Below are 23,384 nucleotides of genomic sequence, written 5' to 3'. Positions count from 1 at the left end.
GTCTCGGTCAGATTATCAGGTCTGTATGCTCAGGTCTCGCTGTGGTGCGGTCAGTGTAGGGTCTCGGTCAGATTATCAGGTCTGTATGCTCAGGTCTCGCTGTGGTGCGGTCAGTGTAGGGTCTCGGTCAGATTATCAGGTCTGTATGCTCGGGTCTCGCTGTGGTGCAGTCAGTGTAGGGTCTCGGTCAGATTATCAGGTCTGTATGCTCAGGTGTGGCTGTGGTGGGGTCAGTGTAGGGTCTCGGTCAGATTATCAGGTCTGTATGCTCGGGTCTCGCTGTGGTGCGGTCAGTGTAGGGTCTCGGTCAGATTATCAGGTCTGTATGCTCGGGTCTGGCTGTGGTGGGGTCTGTGTAGGGTCTCGGTCAGATTATTGGATATTTATGCTCGGGTCTCGCTGTGGTGGGGTCTGTGTAGGGTCTCGGTCAGATTATTGGATATTTATGCTCGGGTCTCGCTGTGGTGCGGTCAGTGTAGGGTCTCGGTCAGATTATCAGGTCTGTATGCTCAGGTCTCGCTGTGGTGGGGTCAGTGTAGGGTCTCGGTCAGATTATCAGGTCTGTATGCTCAGGTCTCGCTGTGGTGCGGTCAGTGTAGGGTCTCGGTCAGATTATCAGGTCTGTATGCTCAGGTCTGGCTGTGGTGCAGTCAGTGTAGGGTCTCGGTCAGATTATCAGGTCTGTATGCTCAGGTCTCGCTGTGGTGCGGTCAGTGTAGGGTCTCGGTCAGATTATCAGGTCTGTATGCTCAGGTCTCGCTGTGGTGCGGTCAGTGTAGGGTCTCGGTCAGATTATCAGGTCTGTATGCTCAGGTCTCGCTGTGGTGGAGTCAGTGTAGGGTCTCGGTCAGATTATTGGATATTTATGCTCGGGTCTCGCTGTGTTGGGGTCACTGTAGGTCCTTGTGCCCTGGGCCACTCTTCAGGCTTGTTGTTCAGACTAATGTGGGGGATTTATCAGTGTTTGAGAGCAGAACTGTTTATAGCAACCAATCAGGGTTCAGCTTTTATTTTGCCACAACCGTTTATAGAAATAAAGCTGAGCTGTGATTGGTTTCCTTGGGCTTCTAGAACACTTTTACGTGAGACTCCTGTGATAAATCTCCCCTGTGACATTATTTGTATGTCTTCGGGTTTCTCCAGGTATTTGGCGCCGCTGTCACTCAGGTGATGGTATCAGCCGCCCGGTGCCATGTTCTGCCTCTTCCTCCTCCCATCAGCAGATGATTTGTCACATCCTCCATTGTCCTCCTGTCACCGAGGTGTCACCATCACCCGCCCCGTCCCCGCACACCACGCGCCATGTCCTGACCACCGCCGCCAGCGACTCACATCCTTTACATTGTCCTCCACAAATACCCGACTGATCTGCTGCTGGGGAACTACAACTCCCAGCATAATGAGGGCCGCGGAGGGTGCAGGTGACAGTGATGGCTGTGGAGGAACTACAACTCCCAGCATAATGAGGGCCGCGGAGGGTGCAGGTGACAGTGATGGCTGTGTATGGTGCAGGAGACATGGCGCCTGCAGGTACATGATATTCTGGGGTGACTTGGGGTGCAGTGACCAGAGGTGTGTGACGTCCGGCTCCTTGTCTCCGTATAACGTCCGGCTCCTTGTCTCCGTATAACGTCCGGCTCCTTGTCTCCGTATAACGTCCGGCTCCTTGTCTCCGTATAACGTCCGGCTCCTTGTCTCCGTATAACGTTCCCCTCCTTGTCTCCGTATAACGTCCGGCTCCTTGTCTCTGTATAACGTCCCCCTCCTTGTCTCCGTATAACGTCCTGCTCCATGTCTCTGTATAACGTCCCCCTCCTTGTCTCCGTATAACGTCCGGCTCCTTGTCTCCGTATAACGTCCGGCTCCTTGTCTCCGTATAACGTCCGGCTCCTTGTCTCCGTATAACGTCCGGCTCCTTGTCTCCGTATAACGTCCGGCTCCTTGTCTCCGTATAACGTCCGGCTCCTTGTCTCCGTATAACGTCCGGCTCCTTGTCTCCGTATAACGTCCGGCTCCTTGTCTCCGTATAACGTCCGGCTCCTTGTCTCCGTATAACGTCCCCCTCCTTGTCTCCGTATAACGTCCGGCTCCTTGTCTCCGTATAACGTCCGGCTCCTTGTCTCCGTATAACGTCCGGCTCCTTGTCTCCGTATAACGTCCGGCTCCTTGTCTCCGTATAACGTCCCCCTCCTTGTCTCCGTATAACGTCCCCCTCCTTGTCTCCGTATAACGTCCCCCTCCTTGTCTCCGTATAACGTCCCCCTCCTTGTCTCCGTATAACGTCCCCCTCCTTGTCTCCGTACAACGTCCGGCTCCTTGCCTCCGTATAACGTCCGGCTCCTTGCCTCCGTATAACGTCCGGCTCCTTGCCTCCGTATAACGTCCGGCTCTTTGTCTCCGTATAACGTCCAGCTCCTTGCCTCCGTATAACGTCCGGCTCCTTGCCTCCGTATAACGTCCCCCTCCTTGCCTCCGTATAACGTCCGGCTCCTTGCCTCCGTATAACGTCCGGCTCCTTGTCCCCGCAGGTGGTGTCAGCCTGGCTGCGCCTCGATCCGTCTCCATGAGGAGTAGAAGAAGATGCTGCAACCTGAGCTGGGAGCTCCGCTCCTCCTGCTGCTCCTGAGTCTCACCTCCCCTGGGGCCTCGCTGCTATCGTCTCTGCGTGTCGGTAAGTGCTCCTCATGTCTCATCATACACACAGCTGCTGCAGAACATCATAACACACACCTCAGGTACTGCAGAACCTCATGATACACACCTCAGCTGCTGCAGAACCTCATTGTACCCTCCTCAGCTGCTGCAGAACCTCATTGTACCCTCCCCAGCTGCTACAGAACCTCATTGTACACATCTCAGCTGCTGCAGAACATCATCATACACGCCTCAACTGCAGCAGAACCTCACAATACAAAACTCATCTGCTGCAGAACCTCATGATACACACCTCAGCTGCTGCAGAACCTCATTGTACCCTCCTCAGCTGCTGCAGAACCTCATTGTACCCTCCTCAGCTGCTGCAGAACCTCATTGTACCCTCCTCAGCTGCTGCAGAACCTCATTGTACCCTCCCCAGCTGCTGCAGAACCTCATTGTACACATCTCAGCTGCTGCAGAACATCATCATACACACCTCAACTGCAGCAGAACCTCACAATACAAAACTCAGGTACTGCAGAGCCTCATTGTACACTCCTGAGCTGCTGCAGAACCTTGTTGTACACTCCTTAGCTGCTGCAGAACCTTGTTGTACACTCCTTAGCTGCTGCAGAACCTCATTGTATACTCCTTAGATGCTGCAGAGCCTCATTGTACACTCCTCAGCTGCTGCACAACCTCATTGTACCCTCCTCAGCTGCAGCAGAGCCTCTTCCTTTTCCTCCCTGACCACTTCCTTCTCCTCTCTCATCTCTTCCTTCTCCTTTCTCAACTCTTCCTTCTCCTCCCTGACCACTTTCTTTTCCTATCTTATCCCCTTTGTTCTCCACCTTCATCTCTTCCTTCTCATCTCTTCCTTCTCCTCTCTCATCTCTTCCTTCTCCTCTCTCATCTCTTCCTTCTCCTCCCTGACCACTTCCTTCTCCTCTCTCATCTCTTCCTTCTCCTCTCTCATCTCTTCCTTCTCCTCTCTCATCTCTTCCTTCTCCTCTATCATCTCTTCCTTCTCCTCTATCATCTCTTCCTTCTCCTCCCTGACCACTTGCTTCTCCTCTCTCATCTCTTCCTTCTCCTCTATCATCTCTTCCTTCTCCTCTATCATCTCTTCCTTCTCCTCCCTGACCACTTGCTTCTCCTCTCTCATCTCTTCCTTCTCCTCTCTCATCTCTTCCTTCTCCTCCCTGATCTCTTCCTTCTGCACTATGACCTCTTTCTTCTCTTCTCTGACCTCTTCCTTCTCTTCTCTGACCACTTCCTTCTCTTCTCTGACCGCTTCCTTCTCTTCTCTGACCACTTCCTTCTCTTCTCTGACCACTTTCTCCTCTCTCATCTCTGACCACTTTCTCCTCTCTCATCTCTTCCTTCTCCTCTCTTCCTTCTCCTCTCTCATCTCTTCCTTCTCCTCTCTCATCTCTTCCTTCTCCTCCCTGACCACTTGCTTCTCCTCTCTCATCTCTTCCTTCTCCTCCCTGACCTCTTCCTTCTCCTCCCTGACCTCTTCCCTCTCCTCTCTCGTCTCATCCTTCTCCTCCCTGACCTCTTCCCTCTCCTCTCTCATCTCTTCCTTCTCCTCTCTCATCTCTTCCTTCTCCTCTCTCATCTCTTCCTTCTCCTCCCTGACCACTTGCTTCTCCTCTCTCATCTCTTCCTTCTCCTCCCTGATCTCTTCCTTCTGCACTATGACCTCTTCCTTCTCCTCTCTCATCTCTTCCTTCTCCTCTCTCATCTCTTCCTTCTCCTCTCTCATCTCTTCCTTCTCCTCTCTCATCTCTTCCTTCTCCTCTCTCATCTCTTCCTTCTCCTCCCTGACCTCTTCCTTCTCCTCTCTCATCTCTTCCTTCTCCTCCCTGACCTCTTCCCTCTCCTCTCTCGTCTCATCCTTCTCCTCCCTGACCTCTTCCCTCTCCTCTCTCATCTCTTCCTTCTCCTCTCTCATCTCTTCCTTCTCCTCTCTCATCTCTTCCTTCTCCTCTCTCATCTCTTCCTTCTCCTCCCTGACCTCTTCCTTCTCCTCCCTGACCTCTTCCTTCTCCTCCCTGACCTCTTCCTTCTCCTCCCTGACCTCTTCCTTCTCCTCCCTGACCTCTTCCTTCTCCTCCCTGACCTCTTCCTTCTCCTCCCTGACCTCTTCCTTCTCCTCCCTGACCTCTTCCTTCTCTTCATGTTTATATGTTTGCTCGGATCTGCTCCTGCCCCTGATCTGGTCTTGTTGTGGTGGCCGCACTCTTTGTTCTGTGGCAGATGGATGAACGTTGCCTGGTTGGAGGAGTGGTGGGAGTCGTGTGATGGTGGGAGTCGTGTGATGGAGGCAGCTGGAGGGATCTCTGCTTCCTGGGATGTTGGGCTCTTGTGGCTGATCACGACGGATGTTCATCCATCTGGAACAATGAGCCTCCGGTGGGCACCGCACAGGAGCTCCGAATCCTCGCTGAGTAATGATGAACCCCATCTTCAGCAGGAATCCACCGGATGTGTCCACCTTGCCACATGACGAGGGTCACACGTGGGTTCTGTAAGAGGCAATGAAGGGACACCCAATCTCCATCAGACTACGACCACACGGGATGTACACGGGATGTACACGGGATGGCTCCTCTACAAGCCGCACACACATCTTGTAACATCTACCATGATGGGTGGCAACTGGACCCCAACATGTCTGATCCTTCTGGGGAGCGGTGGGGGGTGGTCGGTGGTCCCTACACATCACTGGCCACTAGTACTAGAAGGTCCCATAGATATGACTACGTGTCTCCAGCTCATGGAAGGAAGATGTGGCCGATGGACAGAAGACAGGACAGTTTGGGTAACAGTCTAGCATCACTTTCCTTCCTCTCCATGGGTTTTCATTAGAAAAGTATAAGTCCAGGATCTATGATACCTCAGTGTAACTCCAGGATCTGTAGACGCCTCAGTGTACCTCCAGGATCTGTAGACGCCTCAGTGTACCTCCAGGATCTGTAGATGCCTCAGTGTACCTCCAGGATCTATGATACCTCAGTGTACCTCCAGGATCTATGATACCTCAGTGTACCTCCAGGATCTGTAGATGCCTCAGTGTACCTCCAGGATCTGTAGACGCCTCAGTGTACCTCCAGGATCTGTAGACGCCTCAGTGTACCTCCAGGATCTGTAGACGCCTCAGTGTACCTCCAGGATCTATGATACCTCAGTGTACCTCCAGGATCTGTAGACGCCTCAGTGTACCTCCAGGATCTATGATACCTCAGTGTACCTCCAGGATCTATGATACCTCAGTGTACCTCCAGGATCTGTAGATGCCTCAGTGTACCTCCAGGATCTGTAGATGCCTCAGTGTACCTCCAGGATCTATGATACCTCAGTGTACCTCCAGGATCTGTAGATGCCTCAGTGTACCTCCAGGATCTGTAGACGCCTCAGTGTACCTCCAGGATCTATGATACCTCAGTGTACCTCCAGGATCTGTAGATGCCTCAGTGTACCTCCAGGATCTATGATACCTCAGTGTACCTCCAGGATCTATGATACCTCAGTGTACCTCCAGGATCTGTAGACGCCTCAGTGTACCTCCAGGATCTGTAGACAGCTCAGTGTACCTCCAGGATCTATGATACCTCAGTGTACCTCCAGGATCTGTAGATGCCTCAGTGTACCTCCAGGATCTGTAGACGCCTCAGTGTACCTCCAGGATCTATGATACCTCAGTGTACCTCCAGGATCTGTAGACGCCTCAGTGTACCTCCAGGATCTGTAGATGCCTCAGTGTACCTCCAGGATCTGTAGATGCCTCAGTGTACCTCCAGGATCTGTAGATGTCTCAGTGTACCTCCAGGATCTGTAGATGCCTCAGTGTACCTCCAGGATCTGTAGATGCCTCAGTGTACCTCCAGGATCTGTAGATGCCTCATTGTACCTCCAGGATCTGTAGACGCCTCAGTGTACCTCCAGGATCTGTAGATGCCTCAGTGTACCTCCAGGATCTGTAGACGCCTCAGTGTACCTCCAGGATCTGTAGACGCCTCAGTGTACCTCCAGGATCTGTAGACAGCTCAGTGTACCTCCAGGATCTGTAGACGCCTCAGTGTACCTCCAGGATCTGTAGACGCCTCAATGTACCTCCAGGATCTATAGATGCCTCAGTGTACCTCCAGGATCTGTACATGCCTCAGTGTACCTCCAGGATCTGTAGACGCCTCAGTGTACCTACGTAATCTTTAAACAACCTGTTGTAACTATAGGATCTGTAGATACCTCATACATAACACTGGCTGCAGAGAGCACAGAGCACAGCAGTGTGTGGTCTGATTACACATCTCTCCTGGGACAGTATATAACACTGGCTGCAGAGAGCACAGAGCACAGCAGTGTGAGGTCTGATTACACATCTCTCCTGGGACAATACATAACACTGGCTGCAGAGAGCACAGAGCACAGCAGTGTGAGGTCTGATTACACATCTCTCCAGGGACAATACATAACACTGGCTGCAGAGAGCACAGAGCACAGCAGTGTGAGGTCTGATTACACATCTCTCCAGGGACAATACATAACACTGGCTGCAGAGAGCACAGAGCACAGCAGTGTGAGGTCTGATTACACATCTCTCCTGGGACAGTATATAACACTGGCTGCAGAGAGCACAGAGCACAGCAGTGTGAGGTCTGATTACACATCTCTCCAGGGACAATACATAACACTGGCTGCAGAGAGCACAGAGCACAGCAGTGTGAGGTCTGATTACACATCTCTCCAGGGACAATACATAACACTGGCTGCAGAGAGCACAGAGCACAGCAGTGTGAGGTCTGATTACACATCTCTCCTGGGACAGTATATAACACTGGCTGCAGAGAGCACAGAGCACAGCAGTGTGAGGTCTGATTACACATCTCTCCTGGGACAATACATAACACTGGCTGCAGAGAGCACAGAGCACAGCAGTGTGAGGTCTGATTACACATCTCTCCAGGGACAATACATAACACTGGCTGCAGAGAGTACAGAGCACAGCAGTGTGAGGTCTGATTACACATATCTCCAGGGACAATACATAACACTGGCTGCAGAGAGCACAGAGCACAGCAGTGTGAGGTCTGATTACCCATCTCTCCAGGGACAATACATAACACTGGCTGCAGAGAGCACAGAGCACAGCAGTGTGAGGTCTGATTACACATCTCTCCTGGGACAATACATAACACTGGCTGCAGAGAGCACAGAGCACAGCAGTGTGAGGTCTGATTACACATCTCTCCAGGAACAATACATAACACTGGCTGCAGAGAGCACAGAGCACAGCAGTGTGAGGTCTGATTATACATCTCTCCAGGGACAGTGCATAACACTGGCTGCAGAGAGCACAGAGCACAGCAGTGTGAGGTCTGATTACACATGTCTCCAGGGACAATACATAACGCTGGCTGCAGAGAGCACAGAGCACAGCAGTGTGAGGTCTGATTACACATCTCTCCAGGGACAATACATAACACTGGCTGCAGAGAGCACAGAGCACAGCAGTGTGAGGTCTGATTACACATGTCTCCAGGGACAATACATAACGCTGGCTGCAGAGAGCACAGAGCACAGCAGTGTGAGGTCTGATTACACATCTCTCCAGGGATAATACATAACACTGGCTGCAGAGAGCACAGAGCACAGCAGTGTGAGGTCTGATTACACATCTCTCCAGGGACAATACATAACACTGGCTGCAGAGAGCACAGAGCACAGCAGGGTGAGGTCTGATTACACATCTCTCCAGGGACAATACATAACACTGGCTGCAGAGAGCACAGAGCACAGCAGGGTGAGGTCTGATTACGCATCTCTCCTGGGACAGTATATAACACTGGCTGCAGAGAGCACAGAGCACAGCAGTGTGAGGTCTGATTATACATCTCTCCAGGGACAGTGCATAACACTGGCTGCAGAGAGCACAGAGCACAGCAGTGTGAGGTCTGATTACACATCTCTCCAGGGACAATACATAACACTGGCTGCAGAGAGCACAGAGCACAGCAGTGTGAGGTCTGATTACACATCTCTCCAGGGACAATACATAACACTGGCTGCAGAGAGCACAGAGCACAGCAGTGTGAGGTCTGATTACACATCTCTCCAGGGACAATACAGGACACTGGCTGCAGAGAGCACAGAGCACAGCAGTGTGAGGTCTGATTACACATCTCTCCAGGGACAATACATAACACTGTCTGCAGGGAGCACAGAGCACAGCAGTGTGAGGTCTGATTACACATCTCTCCAGGGACAATACATAACACTGGCTGCAGAGAGCACAGAGCACAGCAGTGTGAGGTCTGATTACACAGGTCTCCAGGGACAATACATAACACTGGCTGCAGAGAGCACAGAGCACAGCAGTGAGAGGTCTGATTACACATCTCTCCAGGGACAATACATAACATTGGCTGCAGAGAGCACAGTGCACAACAGTGTGAGGTCTGATTACACATCTCTCCAGGGACAATACATAACACTGGCTGCAGAGAGCACAGAGCACAGCAGTGTGAGGTCTGATTACACATCTCTCCAGGAACAATACATAACACTGGCTGCAGAGAGCACAGAGCACAGCAGTGTGAGGTCTGATTACATATCTCTCCAGGGACAATACATAACACTGGCTGCAGAGAGCACAGAGCACAGCAGTGTGAGGTCTGATTACACATCTCTACAGGGACAATACATAACACTGGCTGCAGAGAGCACAGAGCACAGCAGTGTGAGGTCTGATTACACATCTCTCCTGGGACAGTATATAACACTGGCTGCAGAGAGCACAGAGCACAGCAGTGTGAGTTCTGATTATACATCTCTCCAGGGACAGTGCATAACACTGGCTGCAGAGAGCACAGAGCACAGCAGTGTGAGGTCTGATTACACATCTCTCCAGGGACAATACATAACACTGGCTGCAGAGAGCACAGAGCACAGCAGTGTGAGGTCTGATTACACATCTCTCCAGGGACAATACATAACACTGGCTGCAGAGAGCACAGAGCACAGCAGTGTGAGGTCTGATTACACATCTCTCCAGGGACAATAAATAACACTGGCTGCAGAGAGCACAGAGCACAGCAGTGTGAGGTCTGATTACACTTCTCTCCAGGGACAATACATAACACTGGCTGCAGAGAGCACAGAACACAGCAGTGTGAGGTCTGATTACACATCTCTCCAGGGACAATACATAGCACTGGCTGCAGAGAGCACAGAGCACAGCAGTGTGAGGTCTGATTACACATCTCTCCAGGGACAATACGTAACACTGGCTGCAGAGAGAACAGAGCACAGCAGTGTGAGGTCTGATTACGCATCTCACCAGGGACAGTACATAACACTGGCTGCAGAGAGCACAGAGCACAGCAGTGTGAGGTCTGATTACGCATCTCTTCAGGGACAATACATAACACTGGCTGCAGAGAGCACATAGCACAGCAGTGTGAGGTCTGATTACGCATCTCTCCATGGACAGTACATAACACTGACTGCACAGAGCACAGCAGTGTGAGGTCTGATTACACATCTCTCCATGGACAGTACATAACACTGGCTGCAGAGAGCACAGAGCACAGCAGTGTGAGGTCTGATTACACATCTCTCCTGGGACAGTATATAACACTGGCTGCAGAGAGCACAGAGCACAGCAGTGTGAGGTCTGATTACACATCTCTCCAGGGACAGTACATAACACTGGCTGCAGAGAGCACAGAGCACAGCAGGGTGAGGTCTGATTACACATCTCTCCAGGGACAGTATATAACACTGGCTTCAGAGAGCACAGAGCACAGCAGTGTGAGGTCTGATTACACATATTTCCAGGGACAATACATAACACTGGCTGCAGAGAGCACAGAGCACAGCAGTGTGAGGTCTGATTATACATCTCTCCAGGGACAGTGCATAACACTGGCTGCAGAGAGCACAGAGCACAGCAGTGTGAGGTCTGATTACACATCTCTCCAGGGACAATACATAACACTGTCTGCAGAGAGCACAGAGCACAGCAGTGTGAGGTCTGATTACACATCTCTCCAGGGACAATACATAACACTGGCTGCAGAGAGCACAGAGCACAGCAGTGTGAGGTCTGATTACACATCTCTCCAGGGACAATACATAACACTGGCTGCAGAGAGCACAGAGCACAGCAGTGTGAGGTCTGATTACACATCTCTCCAGGGACAATACATAACACTGGCTGCAGAGAGCACAGAGCACAGCAGTGTGAGGTCTGATTACACATCTCTCCAGGGATAATACATAACACTGGCTGCAGGGAGCACAGAGCACAGCAGTGTGAGGTCTGATTATACATCTCTCCAGGGACAGTACATAACACTGGCTGCAGAGAGCACAGAGCACAGCAGTGTGAGGCCTGATTACACATCTCTCCAGGAGCAATACATAACACTGGCTGCAGAGAGCACAGAGCACAGCAGTGTAAAGTCTGATTACACATCTCTCCAGGGACAATACATAACATTGGCTGCAGAGAGCACAGTGCACAACAGTGTGAGGTCTGATTACACATCTCTCCAGGGACAATACATAACACTGGCTGCAGAGAGCACAGAGCACAGCAGTGTGAGGTCTGATTACACATCTCTCCAGGAACAATACATAACACTGGCTGCAGAGAGCACAGAGCACAGCAGTGTGAGGTCTGATTACACATCTCTCCAGGGACAATACATAACACTGGCTGCAGAGAGCACAGAGCACAGCAGTGTAAGGTCTGATTACACATCTCTACAGGGACAATACATAACACTGGCTGCAGAGAGCACAGAGCACAGCAGTGTGAGGTCTGATTATACATCTCTCCAGGGACAGTGCATAACACTGGCTGCAGAGAGCACAGAGCACAGCAGTGTGAGGTCTGATTACACATCTCTCCTGGGACAATACATAACACTGGCTGCAGAGAGCACAGAGCACAGCAGTGTGAGGTCTGATTACACATCTCTCCAGGGACAATACATAACACTGGCTGCAGAGAGCACAGAGCACAGCAGTGTGAGGTCTGATTACACATCTCTCCTGGGACAATACATAACACTGGGTGCAGAGAGCACAGAGCACAGCAGTGTGAGGTCTGATTACACATCTCTCCAGGTACAGTACTAACACTGGCTGCAGAGAGCGCAGAGCACAGCAGTGTGAGGTCTGATTACACATCTCTCCAGGGACAATACATAACACTGGCTGCAGAGAGCACAGATCACAGCAGTGTGAGGTCTGATTACGCATCTCTTCAGGGACAATACATAACACTGACTGCAGAGAGCACAGAGCACAGCAGTGTGAGGTCTGATTACGCATCTCTTCAGGGACAATACATAACACTGGCTGCAGAGAGCACAGAGCACAGCAGTGTGAGGTCTGATTACCCATCTCTCCAGGGACAATACATAACACTGGCTGCAGAGAGCACAGCAGTGTGAGGTCTGATTACGCATCTCTCCATGGACAGTACATAACACTGACTGCACAGAGCACAGCAGTGTGAGGTCTGATTACACATCTCTCCAGGGACAGTACATAACACTGGCTGCAGAGAGCACAGAGCACAGCAGTGTGAGGTCTGATTACACATCTCTCCAGGGACAATACATAACACTGGCTGCAGAGAGAACAGAGCACAGCAGTGTGAGGTATGATTACACATCTCTCCTAGGACAGTATATAACACTGGCTGCAGAGAGCACAGAGCACAGCAGTGTGAGGTCTGATTACACATCTCTCCAGGGACAGTACATAACACTGGCTGCAGAGAGCACAGAGCACAGCAGGGTGAGGTCTGATTACACATCTCTCCAGGGACAGTATATAACACTGGCTTCAGAGAGCACAGAGCACAGCAGTGTGAGGTCTGATTACACATATTTCCAGGGACAATACATAACACTGGCTGCAGAGAGCACAGAGCACAGCAGTGTGAGGTCTGATTATACATCTCTCCAGGGACAGTGCATAACACTGGCTGCAGAGAGCACAGAGCACAGCAGTGTGAGGTCTGATTACACATCTCTCCAGGGACAATACATAACACTGTCTGCAGGGAGCACAGAGCACAGCAGTGTGAGGTCTGATTATACATCTCTCCAGGGACAGTACATAACACTGGCTGCAGAGAGCACAGAGCACAGCAGTGTGAGGCCTGATTACACATCTCTCCAGGAGCAATACATAACACTGGCTGCAGAGAGCACAGAGCACAGCAGTGTAAAGTCTGATTACACATCTCTCCAGGGACAATACATAACATTGGCTGCAGAGAGCACAGTGCACAACAGTGTGAGGTCTGATTACACATCTCTCCAGGGACAATACATAACACTGGCTGCAGAGAGCACAGAGCACAGCAGTGTGAGGTCTGATTACACATCTCTCCAGGAACAATACATAACACTGGCTGCAGAGAGCACAGAGCACAGCAGTGTGAGGTCTGATTACACATCTCTCCAGGGACAATACATAACACTGGCTGCAGAGAGCACAGAGCACAGCAGTGTGAGGTCTGATTACACATCTCTACAGGGACAATACATAACACTGGCTGCAGAGAGCACAGAGCACAGCAGTGTGAGGTCTGATTATACATCTCTCCAGGGACAGTGCATAACACTGGCTGCAGAGAGCACAGAGCACAGCAGTGTGAGGTCTGATTACACATGTCTCCAGGGACAATACATAACGCTGGCTGCAGAGAGCACAGAGCACAGCAGTGTGAGGTCTGATTACACATCTCTCCAGGGACAATACATAACACTGGCTGCAGAGAGCACAGAGCACAGCAGTGTGAGGTCTGATTACACATGTCTCCAGGGACAATACATAACGCTGGCTGCAGAGAGCACAGAGCACAGCAGTGTGAGGTCTGATTACACATCTCTCCAGGGATAATACATAACACTGGCTGCAGAGAGCACAGAGCACAGAAGTGTGAGGTCTGATTACACATCTCTCCTGGGACAGTATATAACACTGGCTGCAGAGAGCACAGAGCACAGCAGTGTGAGGTCTGATTATACATCTCTCCAGGGACAGTGCATAACACTGGCTGCAGAGAGCACAGAGCACAGCAGTGTGAGGTCTGATTACACATCTCTCCAGGGACAATACATAACACTGTCTGCAGGGAGCACAGAGCACAGCAGTGTGAGGTCTGATTACACATCTCTCCAGGGACAGTACATAACACTGGCTGCAGAGAGCACAGAGCACAGCAGTGTAAAGTCTGATTACACATCTCTCCAGGTACAATACATAACATTGGCTGCAGAGAGCACAGTGCACAACAGTGTGAGGTCTGATTACACATCTCTCCAGGGACAATACATAACACTGTCTGCAGGGAGCACAGAGCACAGCAGTGTGAGGTCTGATTACACATCTCTCCAGGAACAATACACAACACTGGCTGCAGAGAGCACAGAGCACAGCAGTGTGAGGTCTGATTACACATCTCTCCAGGGACAATACATAACACTGGCTGCAGAGAGCACAGAGCACAGCAGTGTGAGGTCTGATTACACATCTCTCCTGGGACAGTATATAACACTGGCTGCAGAGAGCACAGAGCACAGCAGTGTGAGTTCTGATTATACATCTCTCCAGGGACAGTGCATAACACTGGCTGCAGAGAGCACAGAGCACAGCAGTGTGAGGTCTGATTACACATCTCTCCAGGGACAATACATAACACTGGCTGCAGAGAGCACAGAGCACAGCAGTGTGAGGTCTGATTACACATCTCTACAGGGACAATACATAACACTGGCTGCAGAGAGCACAGAGCACAGCAGTGTGAGGTCTGATTACACATCTCTCCAGGGACAATACATAACACTGGCTGCAGAGAGCACAGAGCACAGCAATGTGAGGTCTGATTACACATCTCACCAGGGACAATACATAACACTGGCTGCAGAGAGCACAGAGCACAGCAGTGTGAGGTCTGATTACACATCTCTCCAGGGACAATAAATAACACTGGCTGCAGAGAGCACAGAGCACAGCAGTGTGAGGTCTGATTACACTTCTCTCCAGGGACAGTACATAACACTGGCTGCAGAGAGCACAGAACACAGTAGTGTGAGGTCTGATTACACATCTCTCCAGGGACAATACATAACACTGGCTGCAGAGAGCACAGAGCACAGCAGTGTGAGGTCTGATTACACATCTCTCCAGGGACACTACATAACACTGGCTGCAGAGAGCACAGAGCACAGCAGTGTGAGGTCTGATTACACATCTCTCCAGGGACAATACATAACACTGGCTGCAGAGAGCACAGAGCACAGCAGTGTGAGGTCTGATTACACATCTCTCCAGGGACAATACATAACACTGGCTGCAGAGAGCACAGAGCACAGCAGTGTGAGGTCTGATTACACATCTCTCCATGGACAGTACATAACACTGGCTGCAGAGAGCACAGAGCACAGCAGTGTGAGGTCTGATTACGCATCTCTCCAGGGACAATACATAACACTGGCTGCAGAGAGCACAGAGCACAGCAGTGTGAGGTCTGATTACGCATCTCTTCAGGGACAATACATAACACTGGCTGCAGAGAGCACAGAGCACAGCAGTGTGAGGTCTGATTACACATCTTTCCAGGGACAATACATAACACTGGCTGCAGAGAGCACAGATCACAGCAGTGTGAGGTCTGATTACGCATCTCTTCAGGGACAATACATAACACTGACTGCAGAGAGCACAGAGCACAGCAGTGTGAGGTCTGATTACGCATCTCTTCAGGGACAATACATAACACTGGCTGCAGAGAGCACAGAGCACAGCAGTGTGAGGTCTGATTACACATCTCTCCAGGGACAATACATAACACTGGCTGCAGAGAGCACAGAGCACAGCAGTGTGAGGTCTGATTACCCATCTCTCCAGGGACAATACATAACACTGGCTGCAGAGAGCACAGCAGTGTGAGGTCTGATTACGCATCTCTCCATGGACAGTACATAACACTGACTGCACAGAGCACAGCAGTGTGAGGTCTGATTACACATCTCTCCAGGGACAGTACATAACACTGGCTGCAGAGAGCACAGAGCACAGCAGTGTGAGGTCTGATTACACATCTCTCCAGGGACAATACCTAACACTGGCTGCAGAGAGCGTAGAGCACAGCAGTGTGAGGTCTGATTACACATCTCTCCAGGGACAATACATAACACTGGCTGCAGAGAGCACAGAGCACAGCAGTGTGAGGTCTGATTACACATCTCTCCAGGGACAATACCTAACACTGGCTGCAGAGAGCGTAGAGCACAGCAGTGTGAGGTCTGATTACACATCTCTCCAGGGACAATACATAGCACTGGCTGCAGGGAGCACAGAGCACAGCAGTGTGAGGTCTGATTACACATCTCTCCAGGGACAATACATAACACTGGCTGCAGAGAGCACAGAGCACAGCAGTGTGAGGTCTGATTACACATCTCTCCAGGGACAATACATAACACTGGATGCACAGAGCACAGAGCACAGCAGTGTGAGGTCTGATCACACATCTCTCCAGGTACCTGACACTGGCTGCAGTCTGTAGGGTCACAGCTGCTGACAGGTTCCCTTTAAGAATCTGTGTCCTCCATAGATGAGATGGAGGCTTCAGGCTTTCAGTGTTATTTCTTCTCCTTGAACGGCCCCAAGACGAGATGTTCTAGACGTTGCCGCTCCCATTATGAGAGGGGTCATTCCCTAATAATATCGGCTGCCCGCAGTCTGTGATTGCCGGGTGCCCCCGCCACAGCAGCGCAGAGGAGGGGAGGACGAGGTTATTATCAGGGAGGGGCGTCTATTGTACCAATTGTGTCCTCGCACTCCGCTCATAAAAGACGTAATAAAGAGACACACGTATAATGCGCCACAAATTGTGAGAATTATCATATCAAAAACAGCAGAATAAAGAAACGTAATAAATCTGGAATAAAGGCGAGAGATGAAAAGCTTCAAAGCATCTGCCGCTCCCCCCGTCATATCCCCCAGCACCACACACTCCACATACACACACTCCACATACACACACTCCACATACACACACTCCACATACACACACTCCACATACACACCCTCTACATACACACTCCACATACACACACTCCACATACACCCAGCACCACATACACACACTCCACATACACACACTCCACATACACACACTCCACATACACACACTCCACATACACACACTCCACATACACACCCTCTACATACACACTCCACATACACACACTCCACATACACCCAGCACCACACACTCCACATACACACTCCACATACACCCAGCACCACACACTCCACATACACACACTCCACATACACACACTCCACATACACACACTCCACATACACACCCTCTACATACACACTCCACATACACACACTCCACATACACCAAGCACCACACACTCCACATACACCCAGCACCACACACTCCACATACACCCAGCACCACATACACACACTCCACATACACACACTCCACATAAACCCAGCACCACACACTCCACATACACCCAGCACCACATACACACACTCCACATACACACACTCCACATACACACACTCCACATACACACACTCCACATACACACACTCCACATACACACCCTCTACATACACACTCCACATACACCCCCCCACCACACACTCCACATACACCCAGCACCACACACTTCACATACACACACTCCACACACTCCACATACACACTCCACATACACACACTCCACATACACACCCTCTACATACACACTCCACATACACACTCCACATACACCCAGCACCACACACTCCACATACACACACTCCACATACACCCAGCACCACACACTCCACATACACACACTCCACATACACACACTCCACATACACCCAGCACCACATACACACACTCCACATACACACACTCCACATACACACTCCACATACACACTCCACATACACACTCCACATACACACCCTCTACATACACACTCCACATACACCCCCCCACCACACACTCCACATACACACTCCACATACGCACACTCCACATACACCCCCCACCACACACTCCACATACACCCAGCACCACACACTCCACATACACCCAGCACCACACACTCCACATACACACACTCCACATACACACACTCCACATACACACACTCCACATACACACACTCCACATACACACTCCACATACACACTCCACATACACACCCTCTACATACACACTCCACATACACACTCCACATACACCCAGCACCACACACTCCACATACACCCAGCACCACACACTCCACATATACCCAGCGCCACACACTCCACATACACCTAGCGCCACACACTCCACATACACCCAGCGCCACACACTCCACATACACCCAGCGCCACACACTCCACATACACCCAGCGCCACACACTCCACATACACCCAGCGCCACACACTCCACATACACCCAGCGCCACACACTCCACATACACCCAGCGCCACACACTCCACATACACCCAGCGCCACACACTCCACATACACCCAGCGCCACACACTCCACATACACCCAGCGCCACACACTCCACATACACCCAGCGCCACACACTCCACATACACCCAGCGCCACACACTCCACATACACCCAGCGCCACACACTCCACATACACCTAGCGCCACACACTCCACATACACCCAGCGCCACACACTCCACATACACCCAGCGCCACACACTCCACATACACCCAGCGCCACACACTCCACATACACCCAGCGCCACACACTCCACATACACCCAGCGCCACACACTCCACATACACCCAGCGCCACACACTCCACATACACCCAGCGCCACACACTCCACATACACCTAGCGCCACACACTCCACATACACCCAGCGCCACACACTCCACATACACCCAGCGCCACACACTCCACATACACCCAGCGCCACACACTCCACATACACCCAGCGCCACACACTCCACATACACCCACCACCACACACTCCACATACACCCACCGCCACACACTCCACATACACCCAGCGCCACACACTCCACATACACCCAGCGCCACACACTCCACATACACCCAGCGCCACACACTCCATACACCCAGCGCCACACACTCCACATACACCAAGCGCCACACACTCCACATACACACACTCCACATACACCCAGCACCACACACTCCACATACACACACTCCACATACACACACTCCACATACACCCAGCACCACACACTCCACATACACACTCCACATACACACTCCATATACACCCAGCACCACACACTCCACATACACCCAGCACCACATACACAAACTCCACATACACAAACTCCAAATACACCCAGAACCACACACTCCACATACACCCAGCACCACATACACACACTCAACATACACCCAGCACCACATACACAAACTCCACATACACCCAGCACCACATACACAAACTCCACATACACCCAGCACCACATACACAAACTCCACATACACAAACTCCACATACACACACTCCACATACACCCAGCATCACACACTCCACATACACCCAGCACCACATACACACTCCACATACACCCAGCACCACATACACACTCCACATACACCCAGCACCACATACACCCAGCACCACACACTCCACATACACCCAGCATCACACACTCCACATACACCCAGCACCACATACACCCAGCACCACATACACACTCCACATACACCCAGCACCACATACACCCAGCACCACACACTCCACATACACACACTCCACATACACCTAGCGCCACACACTCCACATACACCCACCACCACACACTCCACATACACACTCCACATACACCCAGCACCACACACTCCACATACACACTCCACATACACAAACTCCACATACACCCAGCACCACACACTCCACATACACCCAGCACCACACACTCCACATACACCCAGCACCACACACTACACATACACCCAGCACCACATACACACACTCCACATACACCCAGAACCACACACTCCACATACACCCAGCACCACATACACACACTCCACATACACCCAGCACCACACACTCCACATACACCCAGCACCACATACACACACTCCACATACACCCAGCACCACACACTCCACATACACACACTCCACATACACCCAGCACCACACACTCCACATACACACACTCCACATACACCCAGCACCACACACTCCACATACACACTCCATATACACCCAGCACCACACACTCCACATACACCCAGCACCACATACACAAACTCCACATACACAAACTCCAAATACACCCAGAACCACACACTCCACATACACCCAGCACTACATACACACACTCAACATACACCCAGCACCACATACACACACTCCACATACACACACTCCACATACACACACTCCACATACACACACTCCACATAAACCCAGCACCACACACTCCACATACACCCAGCACCACATACACACACTCCACATACACACACTCCACATACACACACTCCACATACACACACTCCACATACACACCCTCTACATACACACTCCACATACACCCCCCCACCACACACTCCACATACACCCAGCACCACACACTCCACATACACACACTCCACACACTCCACATACACACTCCACATACACACACTCCACATACACACCCTCTACATACACACTCCACATACACACTCCACATACACCCAGCACCACACACTCCACATACACACACTCCACATACACACACTCCACATACACCCAGCACCACACACTCCACATACACACACTCCACATACACACACTCCACATACACCCAGCACCACATACACACACTCCACATACACACACTCCACATACACACTCCACATACACACTCCACATACACACTCCACATACACACCCTCTACATACACACTCCACATACACACTCCACATACACCCCCCCCACCACACACTCCACATACACACTCCACATACGCACACTCCACATACACCCCCCACCACACACTCCACATACACCCAGCACCACACACTCCACATACACACAGCACCACACACTCCACATACACCCAGCACCACACACTCCACATACACACACTCCACATACACACACTCCACATACACACACTCCACATACACACACTCCACATACACACACTCCACATACACACCCTCTACATACACACTCCACATACACACTCCACATACACCCAGCACCACACACTCCACATACACCCAGCACCACACACTCCACATATACCCAGCGCCACACACTCCACATACACCTAGCGCCACACACTCCACATACACCCAGCGCCACACACTCCACATACACCCAGCGCCACACACTCCACATACACCCAGCGCCACACACTCCACATACACCCAGCGCCACACACTCCACATACACCCAGCGCCACACACTCCACATACACCCAGCGCCACACACTCCACATACACCCAGCGCCACACACTCCACATACACCCAGCGCCACACACTCCACATACACCCAGCGCCACACACTCCACATACACCTAGCGCCACACACTCCACATACACCCAGCGCCACACACTCCACATACACCCAGCGCCACACACTCCACATACACCCAGCGCCACACACTCCACATACACCCACCACCACACACTCCACATACACCCACCACCACACACTCCACATACACCCAGCGCCACACACTCCACATATACCCAGCGCCACACACTCCACATACACCCAGCGCCACACACTCCATACACCCAGCGCCACACACTCCACATACACCCAGCGCCACACACTCCACATACACCCAGCGCCACACACTCCACATACACACACTCCACATACACCCAGCACCACACACTCCACATACACACACTCCACATACACACACTCCACATACACCCAGCACCACACACTCCACATACACACTCCATATACACCCAGCACCACACACTCCACATACACCCAGCACCACATACACAAACTCCACATACACAAACTCCAAATACACCCAGAACCACACACTCCACATACACCCAGCACCACATACACACACTCAACATACACCCAGCACCACATACACAAACTCCACATACACCCAGCACCACATACACAAACTCCACATACACCCAGCACCACATACACAAACTCCACATACACAAACTCCAAATACACCCAGAACCACACACTCCACATACACCCAGCACCACATACACACACTCAACATACACCCAGCACCACATACACAAACTCCACATACACCCAGCACCACATACACAAACTCCACATACACCCAGCACCACATACACAAACTCCACATACACAAACTCCACATACACACACTCCACATACACCCAGCATCACACACTCCACATACACCCAGCATCACACACTCCACATACACCCAGCACCACATACACACTCCACATACACCCAGCACCACATACACCCAGCACCACACACTCCACATACACCCAGCATCACACACTCCACATACACCCAGCACCACATACACCCAGCACCACATACACACTCCACATACACCCAGCACCACATACACCCAGCACCACACACTCCACATACACACACTCCACATACACCTAGCGCCACACACTCCACATACACCCACCACCACACACTCCACATACACACTCCACATACACCCAGCACCACACACTCCACATACACACTCCACATACACAAACTCCACATACACCCAGCACCACACACTCCACATTTACCCAGCACCACACACTCCACATACACCCAGCACCACATACACACACTCCACATACACCCAGAACCACACACTCCACATACACCCAGCACCACATACACACACTCCACATACACCCAGCACCACACACTCCACATACACCCAGCACCACACACTCCACATACACCCAGCACCACATACACACACTCCACATACACCCAGCACCACACACTCCACATACACACACTCCACATACACCCAGCACCACACACTCCACATACACAAACTCCACATACACCCAGAACCACAAATTCCACATACACCCAGCACCACATACACACACTCAACATACACCCAGCACCACATACACAAACTCCACATACACCCAGCACCACATACACAAACTCCACATACACAAACTCCACATACACAAACTCCACATACACACACTCCACATACACCCAGCATCACACACTCCACATACACCCAGCACCACATACACACTCCACATACACCCAGCACCACATACACACTCCACATACACCCAGCACCACATACACCCAGCACCACACACTCCACATACACCCAGCATCACACACTCCACATACACCCAGCACCACATACACCCAGCACCACATACACACTCCACATACACCCAGCACCACATACACCCAGCACCACACACTCCACATGCACCCAGCATCACACACTCCACATACACACTCTACATACACACTCCACATACGCACACTCCACATACACACCCTCTACATACACACTCCACATACACACCCTCTACATACACACTCCACATACACACCCTCTACATACACACCCTCTACATACACACTCCACATACACACCCTCTACATACACACTCCACATACACACACTCCACATACACACCCTCTACATACACACTCCACATACACACCCTCTACATACACACTCCACATACACACCCTCTACATACACACTCCACATAC

At 51.3% G+C, this 23,384-nt stretch overlaps 1 protein-coding gene across 1 annotated transcript in view; it reads left to right on the top strand.

The window, feature by feature from the left end:
* The window catches only part of GRIK5 (glutamate ionotropic receptor kainate type subunit 5), a 280,456-nt gene that overhangs the window by 80,474 nt on the left and 176,598 nt on the right, over positions 1-23,384 (top strand). The window contains exon 3 of the mRNA XM_072112849.1: positions 2,529-2,671. Coding sequence (XP_071968950.1) covers positions 2,581-2,671 — 91 coding nt within the window. The 5' untranslated portion in view covers positions 2,529-2,580. The remainder of the gene's footprint in view (positions 1-2,528; positions 2,672-23,384) is intronic.

Source organism: Engystomops pustulosus, chromosome 6 (assembly GCF_040894005.1).
Source record: "Engystomops pustulosus chromosome 6, aEngPut4.maternal, whole genome shotgun sequence".
Taxonomy (NCBI): Eukaryota; Metazoa; Chordata; class Amphibia; order Anura; family Leptodactylidae; genus Engystomops; species Engystomops pustulosus.
The sequence above is the reverse complement of the archived record's forward strand: the minus strand, read 5'-3'. Positions and strand labels throughout refer to the sequence as shown.